The sequence below is a fragment of the Nomascus leucogenys genome, chromosome 2 (genome assembly GCF_006542625.1).
Source record: "Nomascus leucogenys isolate Asia chromosome 2, Asia_NLE_v1, whole genome shotgun sequence".
Lineage (NCBI taxonomy): Eukaryota > Metazoa > Chordata > Mammalia > Primates > Hylobatidae > Nomascus > Nomascus leucogenys.
In genome coordinates, this window is record NC_044382.1 from 70,731,772 (window position 1) to 70,744,860 (window position 13,089).

At 52.1% G+C, this 13,089-nt stretch overlaps 1 protein-coding gene across 4 annotated transcripts in view; it reads left to right on the forward strand.

The window, feature by feature from the left end:
* ZNF423 (zinc finger protein 423) overlaps window positions 1-10,726 on the forward strand; it is a 369,635-nt gene extending 358,909 nt beyond the window's left edge. For 2 of the 4 annotated variants that reach the window (XM_030797375.1, XM_030797370.1), the window contains exon 8: window positions 6,978-10,726. In XM_030797375.1, the coding sequence (XP_030653235.1) occupies window positions 6,978-7,007 (30 nt within the window). In that variant the 3' untranslated portion in view covers window positions 7,008-10,726. The remainder of the gene's footprint in view (window positions 1-6,977) is intronic. The other 2 variants (XM_030797365.1, XM_030797382.1) reach the window with 1 other exon arrangement.
* Window positions 10,727-13,089: the final 2,363 nt, after the last annotated feature.

The following is a 13,089-nucleotide window of genomic DNA, read 5'->3' on the forward strand; positions in this document are numbered from 1 at the left end:
CCTCAGTTTTCTCATCTGTAAAATAGGGATGATGAGAGTATTTAATGTACAGGGCAGTCATGAGGCTTAAATGAGTTAATACAGGTGGAGGTTAAGAATGGTGTCTGGCACACAGTGAGCCTACCATCAGTGTTAGCAGTGATCATGATCGGTGCCATTCCCACCTTCTTGCTGTTGTCCGGGGGTTCACTCTGCCTGAAAAGCCATCTCTCAAGCTCACATACACATACCTAGTGCAAATCCTCACCTGGGCTGTCCTTAAAGGGCAGCTAAAAGGCCAGCTTCTTCCTTAAGCGTCTCCTATCGGAAGTCCTCTCTCTATAGTCCTTAAAAGGCCAGGATTGTGCCTCACTTGCTCTCTTCCATCAATTGCACAGGGCCAGGAGCCTTGTTTGCTAAGTGAACAAATAATGGGACCCAACTTCACCCCTGCCAAGCGTGAACATGGCTGCCACCTCAGCCTCAAGGGCTACTTCTTCCCCTGGAAAGGGAATCTCTCAGGGGTTAAGGCGCATTCTCGGGCTTGGCCCCAGCTCCTGGAGAAAGTGAGTTGTAAAGCCAGCCTTGCGAGAGCCACTGTGGCTGGAACCTGCCAGGGAGTGGCCAGTGGTGGGCAGTGGGGAGAAGGGGGATTGGCCACAACCTCTTTCCCAACCGGAAATCATAGTGAGGTGATGTGCAGGCTGGGTGGCTCTGCAGGTGGGGCCGGGAGAGCAGGGTGGGATGCTCTGGGCGTGGGGGCTGAGTGTTCCTGTGCCTTCATATGCTGTAGGGACTCAAAGACTCAAGGGCCAGAGCCACGGCCTAGTCTCCAGAGAAGAGCCAAGCCTTCTTTTTTGCCTCTTCAGGGTCTTCAGGGTCTATGAGTTTGGCCATTGTCACCCTCACCATGAAACTGTGAGCCTCTTACGGGAGGGCACTGGAGCTTCTCAACCTGTCTGTGCCCAGTGGCCAGCCCAGGGCCTGACAGACAGGAACTCAGTGAACATCTGTGGAAGAAATGGATGCATGGATGGATGGATGGATGGATGGATGGATGGATGGATGGATGGATTATTAGATGAATAGATGGGTGGATGGATGGATGGATGGGTGGGTAGGTGGATAGATGAATAGATGGGTGGATGGATGGATGGGTGAGTGGGTGGATGGATGGATGAGTGCACACCTATTCCATCCCCCGTGGAGTCTTCCTGAGGCTGTCCTCCCCTGCAGACATGGCATTCTGTTCCTGAGGGTGGGGAGGAGAAAGCAGTGATTTGTGGGTACAGGGGTTCTAGCCGGGGGGATTGTGGGGAGGGGATAATGACACCTGTTGTTCCAAGGGCAGGACTATCCAAAGTTCAGCCATCTTGGGAGCATTCTTAAGACCTTGCCAGCCCTTTGGACACCCAGAGGGGAAGGGGGAGGGGTACAGCTGGTCAGTCCATTAAACCTCTATGAGGCCCTTACTATAAGCCCCAATCATACCTGGTCCCACAGAAGTGGCAGGGAGCAAACAGTCCCTCTGCCATGGAGCATGCTGCCAGGTCAGGAAGACCAGTCCTCATGCCACAGAGCACCCTGCCGGGTCAGGAAGACCAGCGCAGACACCACTGTGGAGATCTGTGGAGCATTTACTGTAGCCAGACTGGGACGCATGCAGGCATTAGCTCCTGAGTCCTCAGGGCATCTGTACTAGTCTGTTTTGTGTTGCTATAAAGAAATACTTGAGGCTGGGTAATTTATGAAGAAAACAGTTTTATTTGGCTCACAGTTATATAGGCTGTACAGGAAGCAAGGTGCCGCCATCGTTTCTGGTGAGGCCTCAGGAAGCTTCCAATGATGATGGAAGGCAAGGGGAGCTAGTGCGTCACATGGGGAGAGAGATTGCAAGGAGGCACCAGACATTTTTTAACAGGCAGATCTCATGGTAACTCATTACTGCCCAGAGGACACCAAGCTGTCCGTGAGGGATCCTCTCCCATGACCTAAACACCTCACACTAGGCCCCACCTCCAACACTGGGGATCCGATTTCAACATGAGATTTGGAGGAGACAAACATCCAAACCCTATCAGCATTTTAGGAAGAGGGCTGTGTTATTAACCACCCCCAAAACCTGGAGGTCACAGAACTTGCCCAAGGCCACATGGCCAGTAAGTGGCAGAGCCAAGATTCAAACCCAAGGCGTAGCCCATCTCGGCCCACTAAAGCTTCCTGCTCACCTTGGGGTCACTAGGGCAGTGGCTAGGACCAATGGGGCACTTGCTAAGGACAAGGCAAGGTGCTAGGACTTTACAGACACTGTCATCAGAGTAGCTGAGAGCCAAGAGAGGCAGCTAACAGGGTGTGTGGAGAAGGTTTTTTTGCTTTATACAGCTGGCATGCTTAAGCCCCTCACGTCTCTCCCACTTGACGTGGCAATGGATAGGTATCAAAGGGAGACCAGGCAGGGTCCCATGCCTAAGCAACAGAGAATGGAGCCAAGATCTTGAGAAACAATCCTGGGCTTCAGACTAGGGAGAGGCACACAGTGTTCCTGTTTGTGACTGTGTTGGGCATGGGGGTGGGCTGAGCCAGGGCCCCCTTCTGGGGCGGGCAAAACCAGCATTGGACCCCAGCTGAACCTCCAAGGAGCCCATTCACTCTAGTGTGTGGCAGTGCTTTGGGAAGGACAGTGTAGCCACCAGGCTCTGTACTCCAGCCCGCTCCTTCAATGCACAAAACATGACCCTGGATTGGGTTCAGGATCAGGATCATTTTGCTGCTGAATTCCCAGCAACAAACATAGTGGCTCATTGGCTCAAAGATGAATGAACGATGAAATGAATGCTGGGCTTCTTTCGCTCCAGAGGCTGAGGGTGTGTCAGGGAACCCGTTCCTGAGTGCTTTGCTGAGGATTTGCACAGAGAAGGCTCCTTTTCTGGGTCTTACCAGGACCCAGGGTAGGCCTGCCCCCAGCATAGGCAGCACACAGGTTTCTGTGCCCAGGCCCATGCCATCCCCTTGGCCATCACTGTCTTGTGTCCCCGGCCCCGTGTGCCAGGCAGAGGCTCCCAAAACAGGCTGTACCAGAAACCTCCATCCAGGAGAGCACACAAGCTCTGCCGAGTGGATGGATCGAGGCTGCAAACCATTGCTACCCACCCCCTCCTGCTCTCCCGTTTTATTTTCCTCACCTGCTTCTCTGGCCCACACCTGTGTCTCCCTGGCAGGCAGTGAGGCCAAGTGGATGCCAGGCCTCCCTCTAGGCATTTTCCAGTCCTTCCCTGGGCCCCTGTCTCCACCCCCAGCCTTTATGGGGGTGGGAAGTGTTCATCTGTGGGGTGAGTAGCATCTTTAAAAAACGATTTTCTTCCTTCTCTAAAGGGGCTAAATATAGCACAGGCATAAACAGAGAAAGAGACATTAAGGCAGAATGCCCTTGTGAGAACTATGCTGGATGGGAAGAACTCTTTAAGAAGGTTTGCTGAACCTCCCCATGTCCCTCAAACCACAGCTTCTAGCTGTGGGGGACAGACCGCGGGTCCTTTCAGGGTTATTGAACTGTGCTGATTGCAGTGGCTATCCAGAGCTGCTCTGTGTCCTGGTGTCAGGCGACAGGTGAGTCTTGGGGACAGGGGTCCCACCACCCCCTCTGCCTGTTGAGATAACTGCCCTTGGCCTATGGAGGAGCCGGTGCCCTCCTTGGCCAAGCACCTGGGCACCTCTGTGCTCCCCACCACCATCACACAAACTGATCGGGTGGCCTTGACCAGTTTCCCTAGCTGAGCTGCCAGCTGCACCATTAATCCCACAAATGTTTGGGTGTCTGTGTCTAGCCCCTCTAAATCAGGCCCCTCGAGGGGTAGGCCCAGCTGGTGTCTTCCCCTCCCCCTCACTGTGCCAGCGCAGAGCAGAGCATCCAGCAGGTGCTTAATAACGTAGTGCTGAGTGAATTCTGGTGCCTGGTCCCCTTGGGGCATCAAGTTTTGACATTTCCATCTGGTGTGACATCCTGGGCTTTTGCTCCTGTCACAAAACTTCAGGGAAGGAAGTTTTATCCTTCTGGCTCAGAACCCTCTAGGAGGAAGTTCTTTCTTGAGTCTAACCTCAGAGCCCCCTGCTACTGCTATTTAAGTGGGCAGGCACACTGTGGCTTTTCCTGGGGAATGGTGTAGGCATTCTGGAGTTTTCCTCACCAGTGGTCCCAGGCGTGGGTTCCAGCCTTCATCATGTCTGCACCAGCAGTGCCCCGGTGAGCCAGTGTGGGCCATGTGTGTCACACTGACCCTGTTCTTTGCGTCCTGGCAAGAGGCTGCTTCATTCTCCAGAGATCCCAGACACCCCCTGTGCCCATGTTGGTAGTGGGTGGTCCTTGGGGGTTTTGTGGAGATCGAATATCATGTCTGGTTTTCTGTGGCCTGTGGAACAAAGTCCATGTTTGTTGGTACTCAAGGCCTCCACTGTCCGTAGGCCATGTGCCCACCAGCCTTCCTGTGACTTCTGTGCTGGGACCTGTGCCTGCATCGCCACTTGGATTCCAGGCTCCACACCTCCGTCTCTGCTGTTCTTTCCTCTTGGAATGCCCTCTCCCCTTTCCACATATCCACGTATCCTACCCATACATTCATTCATTTTCTTTCCATTGATTCATTCACAAATACTGCCTGAGTCTACTTTGTGCCAGGCCCTAGGAACCATAATTTGAGGACAAGAAGGAGCTGTCCATGTCTCCCTTCCTCATGTCCCCTCTCTTCCTCCTCCCTGTCCTCCCCCTAATAAAGAGTGACCCAGCCACACCAAGATAGCAGGGGTTTTTGACTGGCGGTTGGCAGGGTGTGAAAGTGCAGACCTCCAAGTTGCTCCTGGGCAGCTGTGCCTGCTGGGGATTGGAGGCCCAGGGGTATGGTCAGGACAGTGCGTGCTCAGCCCTGGGTCCTGAGAAAGGAAGTGCAGCTCAGCAAAGGAGGTCAGTCTAGCTCATGAGAGGTGCGTGGCTGTGTGGGAGGTGGGCTGCAGGTGCCTGGAGAGGTCTGCAGGGATGGGAAGTGATCCATGTGCCTAGAGGATTCTAAGAGCGGCTTGGTTGGGAGGGAGGAAAAGGGAGGCGGAAACTGAGTCAGCAGAGGCTTGAAGCTAGCAGGAGGATGGCTGTGTAGAGTGTGGATTCGGCTCCCCACAGGACTAGCTGGCTGTCCCTGCACAAGTACAGGGAGAGGTGCCACGGCTGGAGGGTGCGGGTTCCCATGGAAACCGCCTGCATCCCATCTGTGGCCTCAGACAACCTGCCTGGTGCCTCCGGGTCCCCGACACCCCCGACCGAGGTGTCAGGCCCGGCCAGCAGAGGTGGCGCTGTGTCTGGTGCAGAATGCGGGTGATTTGCAGACTGTGGTGCCCATGGGGTGCAGGCCCTGGGAAGCCTGGCTCCCCTGAAAATCCCCTTGCTCTAGTGGATTCCAGCCGTCTGGTTCAGTGCCCGGTGCTTCCAACCTGGGTGACCTTGGGCCTGTAATTTTTGCCTTCCTAGGCCTTAATGTCTTCATCTTAAGAAGTCCCACCTCGCAAGGCTGTTGTGAGGATTGAAACAGCGGTGCCTGCCACGACACAGAGCACGCATGCCCACCAAGCCCTGGCCGTGCGCCTGCCCGGCCCGCATGAGCACGAGGCTGTCGCTGACGCTCGGCGCTGTGGGCATCTGCTGGGAGACAGGCGCGGGCTGCCTCTTCCCGGCCGGGAGCTCGCAGGAAGGGTCGGTGACATCACCACGGGGGCCGCAGCCTTCGCAGTGCTCGTCACTGGAAGGCGCTGCGCGGGGCCCTGCTCCGGGGAGCAGGAGTGGCCCGTCTCGGCCTCGGCCCCGGCCTCTGGGCGAGGCTACTGGCATCACCTGGTCGCCCTCGCCGCGGACCCGAGCCCAGGAGAGACGCGGTGCCTCTGCTGACCCCTGGCGGTCAGCGGCACAGCTGCAGGAGTCGCCGGGCCTTGGAGGGCGCCCAGAAGGAGCCTCTCCCGGGGATCTAGGGTCCTGTGCGGCTCCAAACAGGGCCACCCTGCCCCTGGTGGATGTTGCCTCCTTTCTCCAGGTGTCATGAGGTGGAGCACCACCTGAGGCTTTGATGAAATGGGTCTGAATTTGGAACACGAACCACTGAAAAGAAACAAAAAGACGGCTTTCAGATGCCAAATCCCACCCCCAGTCCCAGGCGCTGGCTCCTGTGAAACAGATCAACCCTGCTGGCCCCCTCTGGCTGGCAGGGGGAGGAAATGCCATTGGCTGTAATGAGAGGGAAACATTTGGCCACAGGGTCCCACCTGGGCCCTGGATTCCTGGGTGCATTCGGCCAAACTGCACTAAGTCCCTGTCTCTGGTTGGGCCATTGCCATGTGACCAAGCAGGCAGGCTCCCGGAGCCCAGCAGCAGAGGCTCCTCCCGCGTCCTCCTGCCGGGTGACCTGTCCCCTGCCTGGGCCGCAGGCACCACGGCCGCCCACTGCCTCAGCAGGCCTGTGCCCGCTCGGGTGTTTCTTGGCCGGAGAGCTGCACAGAACATCTGCTGTCTCCCTCTGCTAGGCTCGGAGCAGCCACGGGGAGGACTGAGAGGGGGATGCTAGGGCAGCCTGCAGGCGATCAGAGTTTCCTCCTCTTCATTAGAGGAAAAGGGAGATGGAGAGGTGAACAGGGATGTTTTTAATTCCTGCCTCCTCCCCGGCATTTCCCCTTTCCCTCCACCTAGCCAGTCCCCCTGGTAAGACCTGAATGGTCTTTTTAAAAAAAAGCCAAAAAACAACATATAGGGAGTCCAAGTTGGCAGTAACAGGAACCTATCCCCAAGCCCCAAATCAACGTGGCGTCTTGGCAGCTGCGTCCCTGGAGCACTTTTTCCTTGTTGCATTTTGTTTTGTTATAATCGAGACGCTTTTCTGCGGCTCCCGGCGTAAATGCACTGAGTGGGAGGGACGAGCATGCTCTCCATTCTTCTCCTTCATGTGTGTCTCCTTTCTTCGCCTTTGCAGAACCACACGATGAGCCAGCACGCACAGTGAGGGATCGCTCAACAGGACACCTCTCCGCAGAAGGCTTGCCGGAGACGCCGTGGGGAGGGCCATTTGAACATTACATCCAATCAAAGTGTCATTTGCAACCCAGATGTAAAACTCTAATGATTTGGCCATGAGGCGCTGCTATTATAAGCAGCTGGAAATGAATATTAATGGCAGAGATTAAAAGTATTCCATGCTCAGTATTTTTTATTGTCCTGCTACAGCTAGTGTGCTTTTAGAGTTTCCGCCGCAGACTACATTTCTAGAGTTAGAGAAACCTGCTTTTTAAGGCTATTGTCCTTTGTTCCTTCATGTATTATATTGATAGTTTTTAAAAAAAAATTAGTGTGATTTTTTTTTCTTTGCTTCTTTTTTTTCTTTCTTGTTTTTCTTTCCTCCCCCCCACCTTCGGTTAACTACTTTTTAATTGCAATTCTAGGTAATTGTGCATCGTGATGTGATTGCTTGGCTATTGTCTGAATATTTCCTTTTAATTTTTTAATTAAAGACTAATGCTTTGATTGGATTTGCCAGTTCACCGGACAGTGATTAAAACTATGTAATGAATATAATCGGTTTCAGTGCAACTGGATGGTCTGCTTTTAAATGTGACTTAATCTGACTGCAGTAACTAGTACAGTTCAATAAAGGGAATCCATGCGATTAGCATCCGGCTGCCTGGTTCTCTCCTCCCCAGCCTAGGGCCTCGTGGGGGGCTGTCAGCTCCTGTAAGGTGTGTTCCCCTACAAGTTCCTGTGGGCTTGCACACACCCTTGGGGACCTGCACACAACAGACCCTGCTCCCCTTGGGAAAGAATCGTACTAACCTAATGCATGCAGACTGGACAGATTGGCAGTGGCCACAGAAGTCAAAGCAGAAGACCCCTTAATGATGGAATACCCTGATCTTCCCCCTCTTGGATGGGGAAACAGAGGCCCAAGGGTTAACGTGCAGCTTTCCCAAGGCCACGCAGCAGGTTGGTCACCATGCTGATCGCGAAGTCTTCTTGACTTTCCCTTCAGGGTTGGCTTCCCCTGTGTTGGATACAGGCAGGCGAGTGGGTAGCCCTTCCCTTGCCAGGACTCCAGGTGGCACTTGGGTTCTGAGGCACGGAGATGTGTGACTGGGGACTGCAGAGCAGAGCCAGGTAGGAGCCGCAGGTTCCCAGTCATAGAGATCAGTAGGATGTGAGAGCATCGAGACTGGTGGCCGGGGCCAGGTCTGCAGTGAGGCAGGCAGGGGCATGGGGTACATTATTTCAGGGGGCACTCGCTCTCAGGGCCCCCCTACACCTGCAAGTGCTGGGAATGGGTGTCCTCTTGCATTTTACACTCTAGGCACCTTGCTTATTTCACCTACTCCTGGCCGTGCTGGCATCCCAGGGCCCACCCAGCAGCCTTGGTCTCCAGGCCTCCTCCATGTTACCTCCCACACCTCCATCATGCTGGTGCTCAGCTGACTTGCCAATCAGAGGCCGGAACTTGCACGGGGAAACCCTTCCTTGCTAACTTTTCACAAGGGGCGAGGAAATTGGTTATTACCCTCTGCAGAGCGGAAATGAAACAGGCAGACAGATTGCACCTAATTATAATGTAATACTAAGTCACGGGCGTGGAATTTGGAGCAATTATACCCGTCATCTTCTAGAAGGCTCCCATATCAAGGGGCTTCTGGTGACCTATAAGAGTTCCCCTTTCTTTCTGTCACCTCATGTAATGTTCTCACGTGGGCGGGGCTTTCAGTTTTTCAAAAGGCATCTTACATATGTGAATCATAGAGCAGACCCTGCCAGTAGTGGGCCATTGCCTCCTGGAAACTGAAGGCTGTGAATGCCAATTTTCAGCCTCCTGGAGACTTGGCAGTTTTGGGGGAAGACCCCAGGGTAGACACCAGTGTTCCTCTAAGTGTGCCCACCCGTGGACTGGGGCTTGGGGCCTGGGGCTGGGGCTATGTCTGAGTGAGGCTGCCACACGTCCACAGCCAGGCCTACCTTTTGGGCAGTGCTGGGACTGTCGATGGGACCAGTGTGTCCCGGGGCCTGCCACATCTCCGTCTCAGGGCCCTCTCCAGCTCTGGATTTATCCCAAACCCCATGGAGCCCAGGTGAGCCCTAAGTAAGTACCAATAGAAGATTTGATTTGACGGTTGGTGGCGTAGGGCTAAATTAGTCACTGCCCCCATTAAAAATACAGCGGGGGGTTTAAGAGCTTTTCACGCCATGTGGGAATCAGCAGCGAAGCCGGCTGATGCCTTGGGTAAGGAGAGAGGCGGCCTAGGGGACCGCGAGGTAATGAGGTTTATGGCGGTGACAAGGCAGCCAGGGAACCCCACCGACTCCCCCCTCACCCCGGCCCCATTGTTCTCCGGCTGGCTCTGTCCCTGCCGCTACGGCTGAGAGCCCCTCGTGACTTTGTGTGGGGAGGGGGCTGGCAGTGGGGACACTGAGGCCCTTCCTGGGACTGGCATTCTTTACCATCAGGCGGTATTTGGGTGGGGAGCAGTGTAGGGTCATAAACCTGTGCCTCGGAGAACCTACTAACCCCTTCCAGAGGAATGGTCTGGAGCTGGGATGAGACATTTGCGTTTCAACTGTGAGGGGCCTTAGAGGGTCTCTGGGAGGCTTGTATGAAGTGATGCCCGACAAAGGGCTGCACACAGAGACCTGTAAGCAGCATGGTCGTCAATGATGGCGCCAGGCATCCTGCAGGAGGGCACCTTTTCAGCCAGGAGGGTGCGATGGAATCAGCCTCTCATTTGCATTTGGCTTTGGGGAGTGGGCGAGGTGAATGAAAACCTAAGGTTCATTGCTGCTATATTTAGATGTACAAATTGTCAGCTTCTAGTGGCTCTCTGGGAAGAGGAATTTTGCCCAGGCTGGGAAATGGACCAAGACCCCTGGGCCACAGGCCCCTGTCATGGAGCACCTGCCCAGAGTGCCCAGAAGCAGGCAAGTAAGGGTTTCAGTCTCAGTGGAGAAACTGTCGTGGGAGAAACCTTCTCGAGTTCCCCAGCCTTAAAGAATGCTCCTTTTAAATTCACAGTTGCGTAATATTGAACTTTTCACCTGTTTTTCTTCCCTCCTAAGGTGTGTGTTCCTAGGGATGGAACCTGTACCTATAAATATTCAGTAAATAGGACCAAAACTCAAACCCATGCCTTCCTCCACTCATCCATTCAACAAGTATTTACTGAGCTGCCCCCATGTGCCAGGCACTGCACAGGGCACTGGGGATAAGGAGATGACCAGCAGATGTGGCCCCTGGTCTCGTGGAGGCCACAGTGGCACAGGCAAGCATGCCAGTAAATGCCCAGCCACATCTGGTCATGAGTGCCGTGATGGCAAAGCCAGAAGCTGCCAGGGATTAACGGAGGAACCTGTGTATGAGACACAGGGGTGCATTAAGGAAGGCCTCGCTGAGGCAGGGGCTTGAGACCTGAAGAAATAAGGGAGGTGGGCAGTCCAAGAGCAGTGGGAAGAGAGCACCGCAAATGCAGAAGCCATGAGCTGGAAACAAGCCAGAAGTACCCTAGAGTTTCAATTCTAGGTGGCTTAAAACAATCCCAGAGAATTTCAGATTCTTGTCCAAGATCATACCATTCAGGATAGACTTGCGACTATAACTTGGGTGCCTCACCTTCTGGACTGGGGTGTCTGATTCCATTATTAATTTTATTATAACAATCATGATGACGACAATGAATACAATGGTATTGTACTGTACAGGAAAGACTACTGGTTCTCTTTCTTTTCATTAATGAAGTAACCAATTTATAGCTGAGCAGAGGTTACCTTGGAGAAGGGAAGGGGCAGATTATATATCCTATCCTTCCCAGAAGTTAGGTGTGGTCCTATTACTATTGGTAGCCATAGGTTCTATCAATAGGGTATAAATAACGGCAGTATGTGCAAATTCTAAGAATTGTCCTGAAAGCAAAGAAATGAGTTCATTCCTCCCATCTTTCTGATGGCTGGAATGTGGCTGCAATAGCTGGTGTTCCAGAAGCCATTTGAACCATGAGGTAACTTGATTACCCCAGTAATCACTTCTGGTTCCTGTCTATCATAGCTCCTGTGACATGTGGTGTTATGTATTTATTGGTATGGCTTGGAACTTGCCTTTGGAGAAGAGAGAGACACCCTACAAGGATTTGTCCCCCAAATGCTTGTTACCCTTCAAAGCAAGTCCATGGTGCCACTATTTTACAACTTACCGGTTGATTTTGGCTCATTCAGGCTTGCCAGGAGAGTGCTCCATGATTGGTATATAATCATGTCTGTGCAGCACTCTTGATGTCATAGAACAGGGGAAAACTCACAACACTCAATAATGGCTGAATATTTGCCACTCTATCTTGCTTGATCTCTTTCCAAAAGCACCAAATAAAGTACAGTTTGCCATGCATGCCCCTGGCTGTCCTTTCCCTCCATGCCTCTGCTCATGGTGCTTCCTCTTGCTGGAATGCCCTTCCCTTCTCCCCCTGCCCCACCCCAGGTTAACTCCTACTTTTAGACCCAGCTCAGCTGTCTAATTCTTGGGGCCAAGACTTGGGTGAGGGCAGTGAAGCACTCCCCTGGGAGCAAAACTTAAGTGGGTGCCAAAAAGCTAAGTAATCCAAATAAACAATATTTTCATGTAATATTTTTTTAAATCACATTGGCAGGCTATAGCCTGCAGGCTGGCAGCCCGTTTTTGAAAATAAAGTTTTACTGGAAGCAGGGCTGGGATTGGGATTTGGCAAGTGAGGCGGGATGGCACAAATGTAGCATCAGATTCTGTCTTTACTTAACACTTTGCCATTTTTTTCCATCATTTTTTACATTAATTTTTATTTTCAGAAACATGAAAGTATTACTCTGGCTTTTTGTTTGTTTTGTATTCACTTAAATTTTGGTCCCAAAGCAAGTGCCTCATTCATCTCACCCTAGTCTTGGCCCAGTTTATTCTTTAGGCCACTTTGACCCCCACAGCTAAGTAAAATGCTCTCATAATAAGAACTCTGATACTACCTGGTGTAGAAGTCCATCCCTGGGCATGCACAGTACTGCCTTTTATACCTATTTGTCTCTGGGACTATCAGTCAGGACAGGCTAGGATATGGCACATTAACAAAAGGGCCCAAATTCTCATGGTTTAACACAACAAATATTTCTTTCTGACTCATATTCTACAGCCATCTTGGATATCCAGGGGGCTTTCTTAACACATCAAGGTCACTCAGAAGTTAGGATCAGGGAGCAGCTACCCCCTTAAATATGGTCAGCAACCAAGCAGAGAGAGAAAGAGAGAGAACTGGCAGTTCAGTGCTCTTGCCTGGGACTTACACAAATACAGAGCTCTTAGACTCACAGTGCATTGGCCAGCAATTGTCACATGGCCCCATTCTATCACAGGGGCCAGGAAGTGCAGTCCTGCCCTATGCCTGGAAGAAGTGAGAAACAGCAAGGCTTGGAACACTGCACTAATGACTACCCAAGCTGTCTCCACCTTCCACCCACCTGTCTCTGACTATCTTTGAGGGCAGAACCTGACTCTTAGTAAATGCCGTTATATCCAGCACCCTACATAGGATCTGGAGTAGATAAGATATTTACTAAATGAATGCAGATACTGCATATGAAAGTGAATCAATGACAATTTAAAAGCTCTAGGGGAAGATAAGCATGTATATGAAGACAACTTGTAGCCTAAGCTCTGTGGACTATGATACCTGGATTCAGACCTCAGCTCTATTACTTACTAGCGGTGTGACCTCAAATAAAGCCCTTAACTTCTCTGAGCCTCAGTGTTTTCACTGGTAAATGGGAAAAATAAAAAATAATACTTATCTCACAAAGTTGTGAAATTAAAATAAGAATGATGGTGACGTTTAACAACATTATCGGTGCCTGGTATTCTCCTAGGCACCGTGTATTAACTCCTTTAATCCACACAACAACGTTATCACGTGGGTACTGTTATCGCTTTTTTACAACTGAGGAAACTAAGGCAAAGAGATGCTAACTTGCACAACGCTCAGATTCTAATGCTGGCAGTCTGGTTCCAAAGCCCTGTTCCCAGCCCCTAGAAGCCCTTAAGCAGAGCA